General features: G+C 43.9%; 1 protein-coding gene across 10 annotated transcripts in view; it reads left to right on the forward strand.

The window, feature by feature from the left end:
• LOC140429577 (spindlin-W) overlaps positions 1-18,288 on the forward strand; it is a 137,685-nt gene that overhangs the window by 83,326 nt on the left and 36,071 nt on the right. For 5 of the 10 annotated variants that reach the window (XM_072516766.1, XM_072516767.1, XM_072516764.1 and 2 more), the window contains 2 exons: positions 396-498; positions 3,156-3,371. The exons of 2 other annotated variants lie outside the window; for them this stretch is intronic. In XM_072516766.1, the coding sequence (XP_072372867.1) occupies positions 3,317-3,371 (55 nt within the window). In that variant the 5' untranslated portion in view covers positions 396-498; positions 3,156-3,316. Of the gene's footprint in view, positions 1-395; positions 499-3,155; positions 3,372-10,088; positions 10,112-18,288 lie in introns of those variants that run through there. 3 more of the 10 variants (XM_072516769.1, XM_072516770.1, XM_072516771.1) reach the window with 2 other exon arrangements.

Here is an 18,288-nt window from a genome sequence, read left to right on the forward strand (position 1 = left end):
TATCATACACTAGAAATGGTTGCATCTTAGACATACATGTAGAAAACCATCTACTGACTTGTGCAATCTATTGCCTGTTTTCCCCACACCCCACCCCACGGTTTGGATTTATTGTGAATAGCATGGTGTTGCTTTGAGACCGCTAAATAGGATGTTTGTGCTGGGTGCTCTGTTTTTATATTTGTATTGGTAAACATTAGAAATAACGTGTAGTTTTTAAAATATATATAATTAATTAATACTCTATTATAGATTACTGTTTAACCGACTCAATCTTACTTTATTAGTAGTTATAGCTCTGTAGAGTGCAAACTCTATTTAATTTAATTGTTATTCAATAAATTAGTTTTGCTTCAATCTAAAGATTGGTGGTTTCTTTATCATCAACTCCTCAGATCATTCTGGATCACAAGGCAAAGTGTAATATAACACGCAGCTCTCAAGACTCTTGGCCAGGACCTTCGAGTATCTTTGTGTCGACATTGAGCAGCGAAATGGGTCTGTACGATCCGCATTCTGTCGGATCTTTGACTTTTTTGTGTATCCAGTGGATATCAGCGATATCGTGACCAGTGTTAGCGTAGGAGGCTGGGTGCTCCTCGCTAGCGGGTTAATAAATGTATTTTCTTCTTAAAACTGATTAGCAGTCCTGTGATTCTGTTGTTTCTCCTTTTATAAAAATGAAATAAGGTTACGGTCTTTGAGCCAGGGTTCCATTCTGGGATCTTCTCGTCCAGTTCTAACATCAACTGGGATCATAACACTGATGTAGCTGTGTCTTTGGCATTGTTCATATTGGTAGCATTGCCTGAGCAGTACAATGCCTAAAAAATTTTAAGAGTGACGAAGCATTATTAATTTTTGTCTTTCATTCATGGGATTCGGGCATTCCTGACTGTGCCAGCTTTATTGTCCAATCATAATTGCCTTGTAACGGTGGTGGTGAGCTGCCTTCTTAGAATCCATACAGTGAAAAAGGAGGCAGAGAGTCTTGGGTTACAGGAAGATGGGATAGTCAAATGGGTAGAAAAGTGGCAGATGTAAGTTAATCCTGAAAAATGTGAGGTGTTACACTTTGGAAGGAGCAATTTAACAAGGAGCAGCAAGAAAAGTGGGCACCCGAGGATAGGTCTGGAGAGTCACATGACACGGGCCGGGGGCTGGCCCAAGAGAGGATATGGTTGACCAGGAGGAAGGGGGGGGGGGGGGGATGGGGGATATCCCCCAACCAGGTTGGTCACATGGAAATGGGCCAGTCAAACGGTTGTGTGTATTGGCGCATCCGAGGAGCTTGAAGGCGGACGTGGCTTTTTTGCAAGAAACACACTTGATCGGTGACCAGAAAATGTTAAGGAAAGGGTGGGTAGGGCAAGTCTTTCATTCGGGGTTGGACATGAAGACGAGGGGGGTAACCGTGCTGGTAAACAAACGGGTGGCGTATGAGGTGGGGAACATTGTGGCAGATTCAGGAGGGAGGTTCGTGACGGTGAACAGAAAGCTGGAGGGGATATGGGTGGTTTTGCCCCCAAACTGGGATGATGAGTTTGAGGTGGGTGCTGAGGAAGATCCCGGACCTGGACTCGCACCAGTTGATTATGGGGGGTTGAGGGAGGACTTTAACACTGTCATTGAACCAGGTTTGGTCCAATGGAAAATTACCGCAAATCGTTTATCTCTTAAATTTGACAGACAGACACTTTGGTCGAATTAAGTTAATTATACATTAGTTAAAGCCAATCACAGCTGTCAAGAGGAACTTTAAAGATAGTAATCTCAAAAAGTTCAGTTGTCGGGATAGAAAGCACCCTTTTTCTATTCTGGAATCATTATTACCTAATCTCTGAAACCTATTTTCTTGCTTGCTTTGCAAACAAAGAAAAAACGGCGATTTGCAGAGTCCAGAAGTGACAATATTCGAGTGTCGGAGGACCCGGGTGTCCGGGGGAAGGAGAGGCCGATGTCCTGGCCTTTACCTCTTTGCCTTGAGTGGGTCAGCCAATGGGTTTGCCCGGAGGTTGAAGCTGTTCATCGATTTCTGCAAGGAGGATTGAGATGTCAGCAGGGGGACAGGGGATAAAGGGGTTAAAATGGGGGAAGGCAGCACGGGAGGAGAGGAATTTCCTGTTAATTCTGCCTCTATTATTATAATTATTATTATTACTATCTTTTGTTTGTATTTACTGTTTATAAAAATATGTTTTTTTAAAGATACAAATGAGATCAGTTGTCCTTCCATAATTCTTTTTTGAACTGGACATTGATGGTCTCAAGTTGGCAATCAGCTTCTCTGCAAGAATAACAAGTTTCAATGTCTCTCTATTTATTATAGTTCTCTGGTTTATGGATCATAATAAGAACATAAGAACTAGGAACAGGAGTAGGCCACCTGGCCCCTCGAGCCTGCTCCGCCATTTAATGAGATCATGGCTGATCTTTGGGGACTCAGCTCCACTCTCCGGCCCGTGCACCATATCCCCGAATCCTTTTATTCTTTAGAAAGGCATCTATCTTTTTCTTAAAAACGTTTAAAGAAGCAGCCTCCACTGCTTCACTGGGCAAGGAATTCCAGAGATTCACAACCCTTTGGGTGAAGAAGTTCCTCCTACACTCCGTCCTAAATCTACCTCCCCTTATTTTGAGGCTATGCCCCCTAGTTCTGCTTTCCCCGACCAGTGGAAACAACCTGCCCGCATCTATCCTATCTATTCCCTTCATAATTTTATATGTCTCAATAAGATCCCCCCGCATCCTTCTAAACTCCAATGAGTACAGTCCCAGTCTACTGCTCCAGGACATTCGCAAGAAAGGTCTGAGGAGAACCTGACAATAAGCCAAAGGTCCTTGAGCTGATGGAATTTTTTTCTTTGGTTAGTTTTCAGGCCGTGGTGCTTTCTGGCATTAAAATGCTGAAAAAATATTAATTAAAAATGTTAATTTTTTAAAAAGTAGGCATCTGTGTATCAGTAGTGATGAACATAATTGAATTTCAATAGTATTTCCTACAATTGAGCAAAATTGATGCTTTAAGACCAATTATAATTGAACTTTGAATGCAAAGGCAATAATATTGTCTTGGAAAGCATATACTTTTGCTTAGTTAAGTTTTGGCAAATGTGTGTTTTCTGGCAATAGTTACATTGTTTTTTTTTAAACAGGACTGTTGGATCTGAGTGCACAAAACCTGGTTCCATGTAACTCTTAATACTAGTGCTGGGTACTCCTACAACAGTTGTGTGCATTGCCTGAGGCCCTACACCACACTGTCGGCATCACTTTAGCTTTACCCTGCCAAAAGCTGTGCTACCTATCCAGATGAATGAAGACCCCATTTGGGAAGCGATCCAGTCAGAGGTTATCAATTGATGCAGCAGGTAAGGGCTGTTAAAACTGAAAGATGCATTTGATTTACTCTGCACTCCGAACTTGTTGCAGAAACAAACATTGAACCTGTAGATGACAAATCAGAGGGACTAGTTTCACTATATCTCCCCTCCCCTTTATAAATTTAAGCTTCTTGAGTAGATTGCCTCTTATGTCTTCTACACTCTGGGAAAGCACACCATATTTATGCAATCTATACTCAGTTTAATCCTTTTAAACCACAAAATAATCCTGTGAATCTGCTGTATTTTCTCCAAGGCCGGTATATCTTTCCTGAGGTTTGTTCCCGAAACTGATGCAGTCTTTCAATTGGAGTCCGATAGCGACTCTGTACAACTGAAGCATCACATCTTTACTTTGAAATTCCTTTTTTAAGATTTTTAGACTTGGATATTAAACTTTTTAATGACTTGTACCTGTGCACTAGTTTTAATGCATTTTGAACATGGGCACCGAAATCACTTTGTTCCTCAAGAGTTCCAGATCTTTTCCCATTAAGTAAATATTCCGATTTGTCTTTCTTGTATTTAAAATGGTTGACCTCCCTCTTCCTCATTGAAGCATTGAACTTCATTTACCATAGTTTTATAAACTCATTTAGTCTGTCTGTATCCATTTCTAACTCTCTGCATCCATCAATACAATTTATTGTGCATCTCACCTTAATGTCATCTCCAAACTTTAACATATAGCTCTATCTTCTTTCAGCCAAATCATTATTAAATACGGAGCAAAATATTGTCCTGAGTGAGCCCTTAAATCATTTTTTAATGTTTGATCACTCTCCATGCCCTCCTGATGGGGGAGTGAACCTCAAGTGGAAGACCGTCACAAATATAGCTCTAGCAATGACTACAATTTTAAATAAGTTGTTCTGGTTTGATGTCTTAAAATCCCTTGCGGTCACAGACAAAATTTTGTTCCGCAATTTAGGAACATCAGTGCATTGCATTATGTATTTACAATAAATTTTGTTATAATTCAACCATTCTTTTCATCCCAACCAGCAAAATTATACTGTATCAATTCAGACTTGTGGATGAGCTGATCGAAAATCAAGGCTAGGATGAGTTATTTTGCTTAAGCATATTTTTCAATTAATTTTGAAGAAGGTTAGAACTTTTTTTTTCCAGACCTAATTAAGTATGGCATGCTTTCCACAAGTAGGTATTCAAGTAGTTCCAGTAACGTGGATAAACCCTTCAGGAAAGCTATTAGTGTACTTATAAAAGAGCTGGAGTAAGGCTCTAGTGGAAGCAGTAACGTAGGCATGTGAACCAACTGTCTTTGTTAGATTCCAGAATTTCTTTTTTATTAGAAAACATTTTATTGAGGTAATTATAATTTTAACATAACATATCAACATTCTAAATAGCAGAGCGGTCTGACACACGCAAAACCCCCCTCAGTAACATACCCAACTCTTCCCCCCCCCCCCCCCGCCATAACTCCTAGCCACCCATATATTAGATTCCCTGCCCTTATTCTCCACTTCCATGCCTACCCCCCCCCCCTTCTGTTCACGGTCAGTTTTCTTTAAAGAAGTCGATGAACGGCTGCCACCTCCGAGCAATCCCCTGTAATGAACCCCTTATGGTGAACTTAATCTTCTCCAGCCTGAGAAACCCTGTCATGTCACTGACCCACACCCCCGACTGTGGAGATTCTGAGGCTCTTCTCTCCCCTCCCCCCCCCCCCCCCCCCAAAAAAATATTGCCACCTCTGGACTCGGAGTCACCCTCCCTTCCAGGACCTCTGACATGACATCTAAGAATCCCTGTCAAAATCCCCTCTGCTTCGAATAAACAATCCCAGTTTATTCAATCTCTCCTCATAGCTAATACCCTCCATACCAGGCAACATCCTGGTAAACCTTTTCTGTACTCTCTCCAAACCACAGCCTTCTGGTAGTGATGTGACCAGAATTGGACACAGTGTTCCAAATGTGGCCTAACCAACATTCTATATAACTAACATAATTTGCAAACTTTTATACTCTATGCCCCATCCAATGAAGGCAAGCATGCCATATGCTTTCTTTACTTTGCTGTCACTTTTAAGGATCGGTGGACCTGCACGTCCAGATCTGTGTCTCTATGCTCCTGATGTTTCTGCCATTTATTTTGTAGCTCCCACCTGAATTTGATCTACCAAAACGCATCACCTCGCATTTGTCCAGGTTAAATTGCATCTGCCATTTCTCCGCCCAATTTTGCAGCCTATCTGCTGTATTCTCTGACAATCTTCTTCACTCTCCACAACGCCTGCAATCTTAGTATCATCTGCAAACTATCTAATCAGACCAACTATGTTTTCTTCCAAGTCATTTATTTATATAATATTTGAGGTCCCAGTACTGATCCCTGTGGAACACCACTAGTTACAGAGCTCCATTTGGAAAAACACCCTTCCACTGCTACCCTCTGTCTTCTATGACCAAGCCAGTTCTGAATCTATTTAGCTATTTCGCCCCTGATTCCATGTGATTTAATATTTTGCACCAGCCTGCATGAGGGACCTTGTCAAATGCTTTACTTAGACAACATCCACAGCCCTTCCCTCATCAATCATTTTTGTCACCTCCTAAAAAACGCAATTCGATTAGTGAGACATGACCTCCCTTGTACAAAACCATGCTGTATGTCGCTAATAAGACCATTCACTTCCAAATGTGCACTGATCCCATCTCTGGGAATCTTTTCCAACAATTTCACTATCACTGATGTCAAGCTCACTGGCCTGTAATTACCCGGGTTATCCTTGCTACCCTTAAATAATGGGACAACATTGGCTATCCTACAATTCTCTGGGACCTCCCCTGTGGCCAACGACTAAACAAAGATATCTGTTAGAGGCCCAGTGATATCATCTTTTGTCTCCATCAGTAATCTGGGATAGATGCCATCTGGTCCTGGGGATTTGTCTACCTTAATACTTTTTAACACACCTAACACTTCCTCCTTTTTAATAATGACTTGTTCTAAAGTGTTTACATATCCCTCTGTGACACCACCAATCAATGTGTCCCTCTTGTTTGTGAATGCCGATGCAAAGTACTTATTAAGGATCTCACCTACTTCCTTTGGTTCTATGCATAATTTCCCTCCTTTGTCCTTGAGTGGACCAACTTTCTCTAGCTACCCTCTTGTTCCTAATATACGTATAAAATGCCTTGGGATTCTCCTTAATCCTGTTTGCCGAGGACATTTTGTGACTCCTTTTTGCCTTCCTAACTCCCTTTTTGAGCTCTTTTCTACTTTCCCTGTATTCTTCAAGTGCTTCATCTGTTTTAATTGCCTAAACCTCATGTATGCATCCTTTTTATTTTTGACTTAACTCACAATTTCCCTGATCATCCACGGTTCCTGAATCCTGCCTTTCCTGTCTTTCCTTTTTCATCAGCACATGCCTGTCCTGCACTCCTATCAACTGCTCCTTAAAAGACTCCCACATGCATAGACTCCTCAAACAGCCTCTAAATCCTAACAAATCTGGTTGCAGTTGGCCTTCCCCCAATTTAGCACCTTAACCCTCGGACAACATCATCCTTTTCCATGAGTATCTGAAAGCTTGTGGAATTGTGGTCACTGTTCACCACATGTTCCCCCACTGCAACTTTGATGACCGGGCTGGGCTCGTTCCCGAGTACTAAGTCCAGCATAGCTCCCTCTCTAGTCGGAATATCCACATATAGTTCCAAAAAACCTTCCTGGACACACTTGACAAATTCCTCACCATCCGAACCCCTAGCCCTAAGGATTTCCAGTCAATATTCGGAAAATTAAAGTGTCCCACTACCACAACCTTATTATTTCTAGATCAACCCAGAATCTGCTTGCATACCTGTTCTTCAACTTCCTTGGGCTGTTGGGAGACCTGTAGTAATCCCCATCATAGTGATTGCCTCCTTCCTGTTTCTGAGTTCTACCCACAGTGTCTCACTACTTGATTCTTCCAAGGTGTCCTCCCTCTGTACAGTTGTAATATGTTCTCTAACCAGTATTGCAACTCCCCCACCTCTTTTACCTTCCCCCTCTGTCTTGCCTAAAACGCCTATATCCCAGAATATTTAGCTGACAGCCCTGTCCCTGTTTTAACCAAGTCTTCGTTACCACAACCACATCCAAGTTCCACGCATGAATCAAGTCTCTTAAGTTCATCTGTTTTACCTGATATACTCTGTGCATTGAAGCAGATGCACACTAGACCTCCAAGCCCACTAGGTTCGACCTCGTCCAACTTGCCCTAGTACCAGGCTCCTCCCCAGTCTCTTGCTGGCGAATCATGGTTAAAATGTTGATGAGATAACAAATATCTTCCTTTATGCCGTCAACTCATTTGTGAACAATGGAACATATTGATACAGTTATATGACAAAAACTGGATTATGATAGGAAATACCTTATTAATCCTCAAGGGAGTTAGTCTGGGACCAACTGCCCAGAAAAAGGAAAGAATCCTGCCTCGAAAAGAAAGTAATCTTGGACAGTGGAAGGGTCTAATTCAGTTTACCTGCAGGATTATAATTTTATTGTCGGAGCTCAATTACAAATTTGAACTAAAAAGGCAGAAACCTCCAGAGAGAATCATTTCAGGCCTGCAATGCTTTAGCCACAATCTTAAGGTGGTTTTAAAGTGGGCCGTTTCTTTTTACCCCTTTAATCGAAGTACATGTTACCTACCTCTTTAGAAATAATTTTGTGATTGTGTTTGGCTGAAATTACATTTCGGGTGTAGTGAAAAATAAACACATCCTCAATTTTGATTGAAACTTGCAGGAAAACCTGTTTCCTGTTTTTTCTTTTAAAATCACAACATTCGGGATTAAAACACTGCTCAAAAATACATCATCTTCCAGTCAGCCAAGAGGTGAGAAAAGGGAAGAAATTATCCCACATCTCTCCTTCGCGTCCATAACTTATCCAAATTGCTTATCTAGTATCTTTATGATTTCCAACTTTTCCACTATTGGAAGCGTAACATGTTTACATTTCACTGGACTTTTCTTGGATGCCGTGGAGAGGGTTTAATACGCAGAAAAGGCTTGGGTCTGGTCAAAAGAATGCTGTAAGAGGAGTGGAGGGGGAGAGAGAACGAGAAAGAGAGACCTGGGGAAAGACGGCTAGTGACAGAAGCAGACTGAGAAATCGAGTGGATAGAGAGACAGTGTAGAGAAAGAAATAGTGGTTTTGTAACTTTATGGTGAAAGGATAACCAAGTTTGCTTCCGATGTGCTTCAGTGTCATTTTCTGGAATCCTTGCAAATTGATTCTTGGGGTCAGATTTTCATGTTGGAGGCAGGAATTGGGAGAGGGGACTGTGTCCCCCTTCTCTGTCGTTAGACAGTCCGTTTTGATCATCTACTTGACAGCTTGTCAGTTGGCAGAAGTAATCTGGCAAACACAACTTTTCATGGGTAGTTACATCTTCAATCACAGCATTGTCATGTCTCGCCTCAATGAAGATTGATATAACACGTGCGACCGCATTTTAAGCATTTCACATCCTTTTAAGCTCTTCCTGCTTCCAATCCATGGTTCATGCAGCTGGTATAACTTCTTTCTGGCTGACTCATAGAAGATTTAAAAACCTTATTGAGATGAGCTCTCCATGATGAGTCCACAGCTCTGTTAATTGCCTCCTTAATGGGAGTGGACCTGTACCAGGCCCACTCATAGAATCCTAAAATTTACAGTGCAGAAGGAGGCCATTCGGCCCATCAGGTCTGCACCGGCCCTTCAAAAGAGTACCCTACTTAAGCCCACACTCCACTCTATCCCCATAACCCAGTAACCCCACCTAACCTTTTTGGACACAAAGGGCAATTTAGCATGGCCAGTCGACCTATCCTGCAGATCTTTGGACTTTGGGAGGAAACCAGAGCACCCATATAGACATGGCGAGAAAGTGCAAACTCGCATGTCACCTGAGGCTGAAATTGAACCCGGGTCCCTGGAGCTGTGAGGCAGCAGTGCTAACCACTGTCCCACCGTGCTGCCCACGGCACTCCCCTCCCTTGCTTCTGTTTCCACCCATAGCCATTTTCACAATGCAAGAACTCTGGGCCTGCTGGTTGATGGCTGTTTTTTTTCCTGTCCCTCCTGTGTTTGGACCCGATCAGGCATGTTGTTAGTGTGTGACTATCTTTAGCTATAGCCTTCTAATTAAAAAAAAAAAAAATTACCTCCACTGAGAGCGCGCTGCTTTTCAAAACACTTTATCTTTGACTGCTCTTAGATTAATCATGGTCATCTGTCTCTACCGACCATAAGATGGGGCAGCACGGTGGCACCGTGGTTAGCACTACTGCCTCACAGCTGCAGGTTCAATTCCATGGACTTAAATGGGGTGTTCATTCCAAGGGCCGGTGCCGACTCGATGGGCCGAATGACCTCCACTATAAATTCTATGAAGAACAATATAATTAATATATGTTTACTCCTTATGAAGGTGCAACTAAACATGATACAAGACTAATTCCCCTTCGTGCTTTTTTAAGGTATCTATGGGATTACTTTTGATCATACTGCACGCTGTTTGGGTCACTCTGTGCGGAGTCTGCACGTTCTCCCCATGTCTGCGTGGGGTTTCCTCCGGGCGGTCCGGTTTCCTCCCACGAGACGTGCTGTTAGGTGAATTGGACATCCTGAATTCTCCCGCAGTGTACCCGAACAGGTGCCGGAATGTGAAGAAGAGGGAATTTTCACGGTAACCTCATTGCTGTGTTAATGTAAGCTGACTTGTGACACTAATAATTATGATTATTGTTATGAAGATGCAAAATATTAATTTCTATAATCAGCTGCACATCTGTATTGAACCTTTTTGAAAACACCTTTTGCAAAGCAAAAGATACTGGCCTACAGCGGCTATGTTGCATTTGTGAAGGACATAAGCTGCTTTTATGGAGACACTGGTCTATGGAGTTGGAGAGATCCAAACTGGTGGAAAAGAGACTGGATTTTGGATAGTCTGGGTGGGGGGGAGGAGGCGGGCTCACCCATCTCTCTCTCTCTCTCATCTGAAATCGCCCTCATCAAAACTGAACTTCGCAATTTGAAAAACCCAGCAGAAAACCTCACTGCTGAAAAACGAGAGTTCTCAAAAGAGAATTCGGAATCAATCAACCACGATTGCCGACTGACTGCTCCACTGTGAATAGGGACTCTTAAGCTGCAAGCAAGTCTCTGGACAATTCATGAATTATTATTTTCCAGATTTTTTCTTACTTGGCAGCATTTTTTAAGATCTGATGCTCTGCAGAGCTTTATTTCTTTTTTCCATGCTTCAGGGGAGTTTGTATGTGTGCTGCTCGGTGGGTAGTTGAACATATTTGTACATTTTAAACCTTTAATTAATTTATGCATTTTTATCTGAGCGAGTTTTAGAACAAGAACAACAAAGAACAAAGAAAATTACAGCACAGGAACAGGCCCTTCGGTCCTCCCAGCCTGCGCCGATCCAGATTCTTTATCTAAACCTGTCGCCTATTTTCCAAGGATCTAGTTCCCTCTGTTCCCCGCCCATTCATATAACTGTCTAGATGCACCTTAGATTATGCTATCGTGCCCGCCTATACCACCTCCGCTGGCAAAGCGTTCCAGGCACCCACCACCATCTCGTAAAAGACTTTCCACGCACATCTCCCTTAAACTTTCCCCCTCTCACCTTGAAATCGTGACCCCTTGTAATTGACACCCCCACTCTTGGAAAAAGCTTGTTGCTATCCACCCTGTCCATACCTCTCATAATTTTGTAGACCTCAATCAGGTCCCTCCTCAACCTGTCTTTCCAATGAAAACAATCCTAATCTACTCAACCTTTCTTCATAGCCAGCACTCTCCATACCAGGCAACACCCTGGTTTGGTGGATTGGCCATGATAAATTGCCCTTCGTGTCCAAAATTGCCCTTCATGTTGGATGGGGTTGCTGGGTTATGGGGATGGGGTGGAGGTGTTGACCTTGGGTAGGGTGCTCTTTCCAAGAGCCGGTGCAGACCGAATGGTCTCCTTCTGCACTGTAAATTCTATGATAATCTATGAACCTCCTCTGCACCCTCTCGAAAGCATCCACATCCTTCTGGTAATGTGGCGACCAGAACTGCACGCTGTATTCCAAATGTGGCCTAACCAAAGTCCTATACAACTGTAACATGACCTGCCGACTCTTGTACTCAATATCCCTTCCGATGAAGGCAAGCATGCTGTATGCCATCTTGACCAATCTTATCGACCTGCGTTGCCACCTTCAGGGTACAATGAACCTGAACTCCCAGATCTCTCTGTACATCAATTTTCCCCAGGACTCTTCCATTGACCGTATAGTCCGCTCTTGAATTGGATCTTCCAAAATGCATCACCTCGCATTTGCCTGGATTGAACTTCATCTGCCATTTCTCTGCCCAACTCTCCAATCTATCTATGTTTTGCTGTATTCTCGGACAGTCCCCCTCGCTATCTGCAACTCCAACAATCTTAGTATCATCTGTAAACTTACTGATCCGACCACCTATACCTTCGTCCAGATCATTTATGTATATCACAAACAACAATGGTCCGAGCACGGATCCCTGTGGAACACCACTAGTCACCTTTTTCCATTTGAGACATTCCCTTCCATCACTACTCTCTGTCTCCTGTTGCCCAGCCAGTTCTTTATCCATCTAGCTACACCTGAACTCCATGCGACTTCACTTTTTCCATCAACCTGCCATGGGAAACTTTATCAAACGCCTTACTGAAGTCCATGTATATGACATCTACAGCCCTTCCCTCATCAATTAACTTTGTCACTTCCTCAAAGAATTCTATTAGGTTTGTAAGACATGACCTTCCCTGCACAAAACCATGCTGCCTATCACACATAAGTCTATTTTCTTCCAAATGTGAATAGATCCTATCCCTCAGTATCTTCTTCAACAGTTTGCCTACCACTGACGTCAAACTCACAGATCTATAATTCCCTGGATTATCCCTGCTACCCTTCTTAAACAAAGGGACAACATTAGCAATTCTCCAGCCCTCCGGGACCTCCTCCGTGCTCAAGGATGCTGCAAAGATATCTGTTAAGGCCCCAGCTATTTCGTCCCTTGCTTCTCTCAGTAACCTGGGATAGATCCCATCAGGACCTGGGGACTTGTCCACCTTAATGCCTTTTAGAATACCCAAAACATCCCCCTTCCTTATGCCAACTTGACCTAGAGCATTTAAACATCCATCCCTAACCTCAACATCCATCATGTCCCTCTCCTTGGTGAATACCGATGCAAAGTACTCATTAAGAATCTCACCCATTTACTCTGACTCCACGTATAAATTCCCTCTTTTGTCTTTGAGTGGGGCCAATCCTTTCTCTAGTTACCCTCTTGCTCCTTGTATACGAATAAAAGGCTTTGGGATTTTCCTTAACCCTGTTAGCCAAAGATATTTCATGACCCCTTTTAGCCCTCTTTATTGCGCGTTTGAGATTTGTCCTACTTTCCTGATATTCCTCCAAAGCTTCATCAGTTTTAATTCGCCTAGATCTTAGGTATGCTTCCTTTTTCACCTTAGCTAGTCTCACAATTCCACCCGTCATCCATGGTTCCCTAATCTTGCCATTTCTATCCCCCATTTTCACAGGGACATGTCTGTCCTGCACTCTAATCAACCTTTCCTTAAAAGACTCCCACATTTCAAATGTGGATTTACCCTTAAACAGCTGCTCCCAATCCACATTCCCTAGCTCCTGCCGAATTTTGTTATACTTGGCCTTTCCCCAATTTAGCACTCTTCCTTTAGGACCACTCTCGTCTTTGTCCATGAGTATTCTAAAACTTAAGGAATTGTGATCGCTATTCACCGAGCTGGGATCATTCCCCAATACCAGGTCCAGTATGGCCCCTTCCCGAGTTGGACTATTTACATACTGCTCTAAAAAACTCTCCTGGATGCTCTTTACAAATTCTGCTCCATCTACGCCTCCAACACTACATGAGTCCCATTCAATGTTGGGGAAGTTAAAATCTCCCATCACGACCACCCTCTTGCGCCTACATTTTTCTATAATCTGTTCACATATTTGTACCTCTACTTCACGCTCGCTTTTGGGAGGCCTGTAGTAAAGTCCCAACAATGTTACTGCACCCTTCCTATTTCTTAGCTCTACCCATATTTCCTCAGTGCTCGAATCCTCCATAGTGCCCTCCTTAATCACAGCTGTGATATCATCTCTGACCAGTAATCCAACTCCTCCACCCCTTTTACCTCCCTCTCTATCCCTCCTGAAGCATCTATACCCTGGGATATTTAGTTGCCAATCTTGCCCTTCCCTCAACCGAGTCTCAGTAATACCAATAACATCATATTCCCAGGTACTAATCCAAGCCCTTAAGTTCATCTGCCTTACCTGCTACACTTCTCGCTTTGAAACAAATGCACCTCAGACCACCTGTCCCTTTGCGTTCATCATCTCTTCCCTGTCTACTCTTCCCCTTAGTCACAATGAGTTTATTATCTAGTACCTTACTGGCTTTAGTTGCTGCCTCTTTACTGACCTTTAACTTCCTAATCTGGTTCCCATCCCCCTGCCACATTAGTTTAAAATCTTCCCAACAGTGTCAGCAAAAGCACCCCCTCTGACATTGGTTCCAGTCCTGCGCAGGTGTAGACCATCCGATTTGTAATGGTCCCACCGCCCCCAGAACCAGTTCCAATGTCCCAAAAATCTGAACCCCTCCCTCCCGCACCATCTCTCAAGCCATGTATTCATTCTGACTATTCTTGAATTTCTACTCTGACTGTCTCGTGGCACTGGTAGCAATCCAAAGATTACTACCTTTGAGGTCCTCCTTTTTAACTTATCTCCTAACTCCCTAAATTCTGATTGTAGGACCTCATCCCCATTATTACCTATATCGTTGGTGCCTATATGCACCACGACAACTGGCTGTTCACCCTCCCCCTTCAATATGTCCTGCAGCCGATCTGAGACATCCCTGACCCGTGCACCCGGGAGGCAACATACCATTTGGGATTCTTGTTTTTGACCACAAAAACACCTGTCTACTCCCCTTACAATTGAATCCCCTATGACTATAGCCCTGCCAGTTTTTTTCCCGCCCTTCTGTGCAGCAGAGCCAGCCATGGTGCCATGAGCCAGGCTACTACTGCCTTCCCCTGGTGAGTCATCTCCCCCAACAGTATCCAAAAGGGTATACCTGTTTTAGAACATAGAACATTACAGGCCCTTCGGCCCTCGATGTTGCGCCAACCTGTGAAACCACTCTAAAGACCATCTACACTATTCCCTTATCGTCCATATGTCTATTCAATGACCATTTGAATGCACTTAGTGTTGGCGAGTCCACTACTGTTGCAGGCAGGGCATTCCACGCCCTTACTACTCTCTGAGTAAAGAACCTATCTCTGACATCTGTCTTATATCTATCACCCCTCAATTTAAAGCTATGTCTCCTCGTGCTAGCATCACCATCTGAGGAAAAAGGCTCTCACTGTCCACCCTATCCACTCTTCTGATCATCTTGTATGCCTCAATTAAGTCACCTCTTAACCTTCTTCTCTCTAACGAAAACAGCATCAAGTCCCTCAGCCTTTCCTCATAAGATCTTCCCTCCATACCAGGCAACATTCTGGTAAATCTCCTCTGCACCCTTTCCAATGCTTCCGCATCCTTCCTATAATGCGGCGACCACCACCCTTTGTCTTCTTCCAGCTAGCCAATTTCTGATCCAAACTGCTAAATCACCCTGAATCCCATGCCTCCATATTTTTTGCAGTAGCCTACCATGGGGAACCTTATCAAACGCTTTACTGAAATCCATATACACCATATCAACTGCTTTACCCTCATCCACCTGTTTGGTCACCTTCTCAAAGACACCTTCTCAAAGAACTCTATAAAGTTTGTGAGGCACGACCTACCCTTCACAAAACCGTGTTGACAATCTCTTATCAAATTAATTCCTTTCCAGCTGATTATACATCCTATCTCTTATAAACCTTTCCAAGATTTTGCCCACAACAGAAGTAAGGCTCACTGGTCTATAGTTACCGGGTTTGTCTCTACTCCCCTTTTTGAACAAGGGGACAACATTTGCTATCCTCCAGTCTTCTGGCACTATTCCTGTCGACAAAGGTGACTTAAAGATCAAAGCCAAAGGCTCAGCAATCTCCTCCCTAGCTTCCCAGAGAATCCTAGGATAAATCCCATCCGGCCCAGGGGCTTATCTATTTTCACACTTTTCAGAATTGTGCTTGGAGTCCGAGGAGATGGGAGAGGTGCTAAATAAATATTTTTTTGTCAGTATTCACACAGGAAAAAGACAATGTTGTCGAGGAGAATACTGAGATTCCGGCTACTAGACTAGAAGGGCTTGAGGTTCATAAGGAGGAGGTGTTAGCAATTCTGGAAAGTGTGAAAATAGATAAGTCCCCTGGGCCGGATGGGATTTATCCTAGGATTCTCTGGGAATACCCTAACAGGGTGACCTCTCCTTTCCTGTTTCTAACCTCAGCCCATACTACCTCGGTAGACGACGACTCCTCAAACGTCCTTTCTGCCACCGTAATACTGTCTTTGACTAACAATGCCACCACTCCCCCTCTTTTACCACCTTCCCTGAGCTTACTGAAATATCTAAATCCCGGCACCTGCAACAACCATTCGTGTCCCTGCTCTACCATGTCTCCAAAATGGCCACAACATCGACGTTCCAGGTACCAACCCATGCCGCACGTTCACCCACCTTATTCCGGATGCTCCTGGCATTGAAGAAGACACACTTTAAACCACCTTCCTGCCTGCCGGTACACTCCTGCAACTTTGAAACCTTACTCATGACCTCACTACTCTCAACCTCCTGTATACTGGAGCAACAATTCAGGTTCCCAAGCCCCTGCTGAACTAGTTTAAACCCTCCCGAAGAGCATTAGCAAATTTCCCCCCCAGGATATTGGTACCCCTCTGGCCCAGGTGTAGACCATCCCGTTTGTAGAGGTCCCACCGACCCCAGAATGAGCCCCAATTAGCCAGAAATCTGAAACCCTCCCTCCTGCACCATCCCTGTAGCCACGTGTTCAATTCCTCGTCTCGCTATCACGTGGCACGGGTAACAACCCAGAGATAATAACTCTGTTTGTCCTAGATTTAAGTTTCCACCCTAGTTCCCTGAATTCCTGCCTTACATCCCTATCCCTTTTCCTACCGATGTCGTGGTACCTATGTGGACCACGACTTGGGGCTGCTCCCCCTCCCCCTTAAGGATCCCGAAAACACGATCTGAGACATCACGCACCCTGGCACCTGGGAGGCAACACACCAACCGTGAGTCTCTCTTGTTCCCACAGAATCTCCTATCTATCCCCCTAACTATGGAGTCTCCAATAACTAATAGAACATAGAAAAATACAGCACAGAACAGGCCCTTCGGCCACGATGTTGTGCCGAACCTTTGTCCTAGATTAATCATAGATTAACATTGAATTTACAGTGCAGAAGGAGGCCATTCGGCCCTTTGAGTCTGCACCGGCTCTTGGAAAGAGCACCCTACCCAAACTCAACACTTCCACCCAACACCAAGGGCAATTTGGACATTAAGGGCAATTTATCATTGGCCAATTCACCTAACCCGCACATCTTTGGACTGTGGGAGGAAACCGGAGCACCCGGAGGAAAGCCACGCAGACACTGGGAGGACGTGCAGACTCCGCACAGACAGTGACCCAAGCCGGAATCGAACCTGGGACCCTGGAGCTGTGAAGCAATTGTGCTATCCACAATGCTACCGTGCTGCCCTTGAGAACAAATAAATCTACACTATCATTTTACTGTAATCCATATACCTATCCAATAGCTGCTTGAAGGTCCCTAATGTTTCCGACTCAACTACTTCCACAGGCAGTGCATTCCATGCCCCCACTAATCTCTGGGTAAAGAACCTACCTCTGATATCCCTCCTATATCTTCCACCTTTCACCTTAAATTTATGTCCCCTTGTAATGGTTTGTTCCACCCGGGGAAAAAGTCTCTGACTGTCTACTCTATCTATTCCCCTGATCATCTTATAAACCTCTATCAAGTCGCCCCTCATCCTTCTCCGTTCTAATGAGAAAAGGCCTAGCACCCTCAACCTTTCCTCGTAAGACCTCCTCTCCATTCCAGGCAACATCCTGGTAAATCTTCTTTGCACCTTTTCCAAAGCGTCCACATCCTTCCTAAAATGAGGCGACCAGAACTGTACACAGTACTCCAAATGTGGCCTTACCAAAGTTTTGTACAGCTGCATCATCACCTCACGGCTCTTAAATTTAATCCCTCTGTTAATGAACGCGAGCACACCATAGGCCTTCTTCACAGCTCTATCCACTTGAGTGGCAACTTTCAAAGATGTATGAACATAGACCCCAAGATCTCTCTGCTCCTCCACATTGCCAAGAACTCTACCGTTAACCCTGTATTCCGCATTCATATTTGTCCTTCCAAAATGGACAACCTCACACTTTTCAGGGTTAAACTCCATCTGCCACTTCTCAGCCCAGCTCTGCATCCTATCTATGTCTCTTTGCAGCCGACAACAGCCCTCCTCACTATCCACAACTCCACCAATCTTCGTATTGTCTGCAAATTTACTGACCCACCCTTCAACTCCCTCATCCAAGTCATTAATGAAAATCACAAACAGCAGAGGACCCAGAACTGATCCCTGCGGTACGCCACTGGTAACTGGGATCCAGGCTGAATATTTGCCATCCACCCCCACTCTCTGACTTCTATCGGTTAGCCAGTTCGTTATCCAACTGGCCAAATTTCCCACTATCCCATGCCTCCTTACTTTCTGCATAAGCCTACCATGGGGAACTTTATCAAATGCCTTACTAAAATCCATGTACACTACATCCACTGCTTTA

Source organism: Scyliorhinus torazame, chromosome 9 (assembly GCF_047496885.1).
Source record: "Scyliorhinus torazame isolate Kashiwa2021f chromosome 9, sScyTor2.1, whole genome shotgun sequence".
Lineage (NCBI taxonomy): Eukaryota > Metazoa > Chordata > Chondrichthyes > Carcharhiniformes > Scyliorhinidae > Scyliorhinus > Scyliorhinus torazame.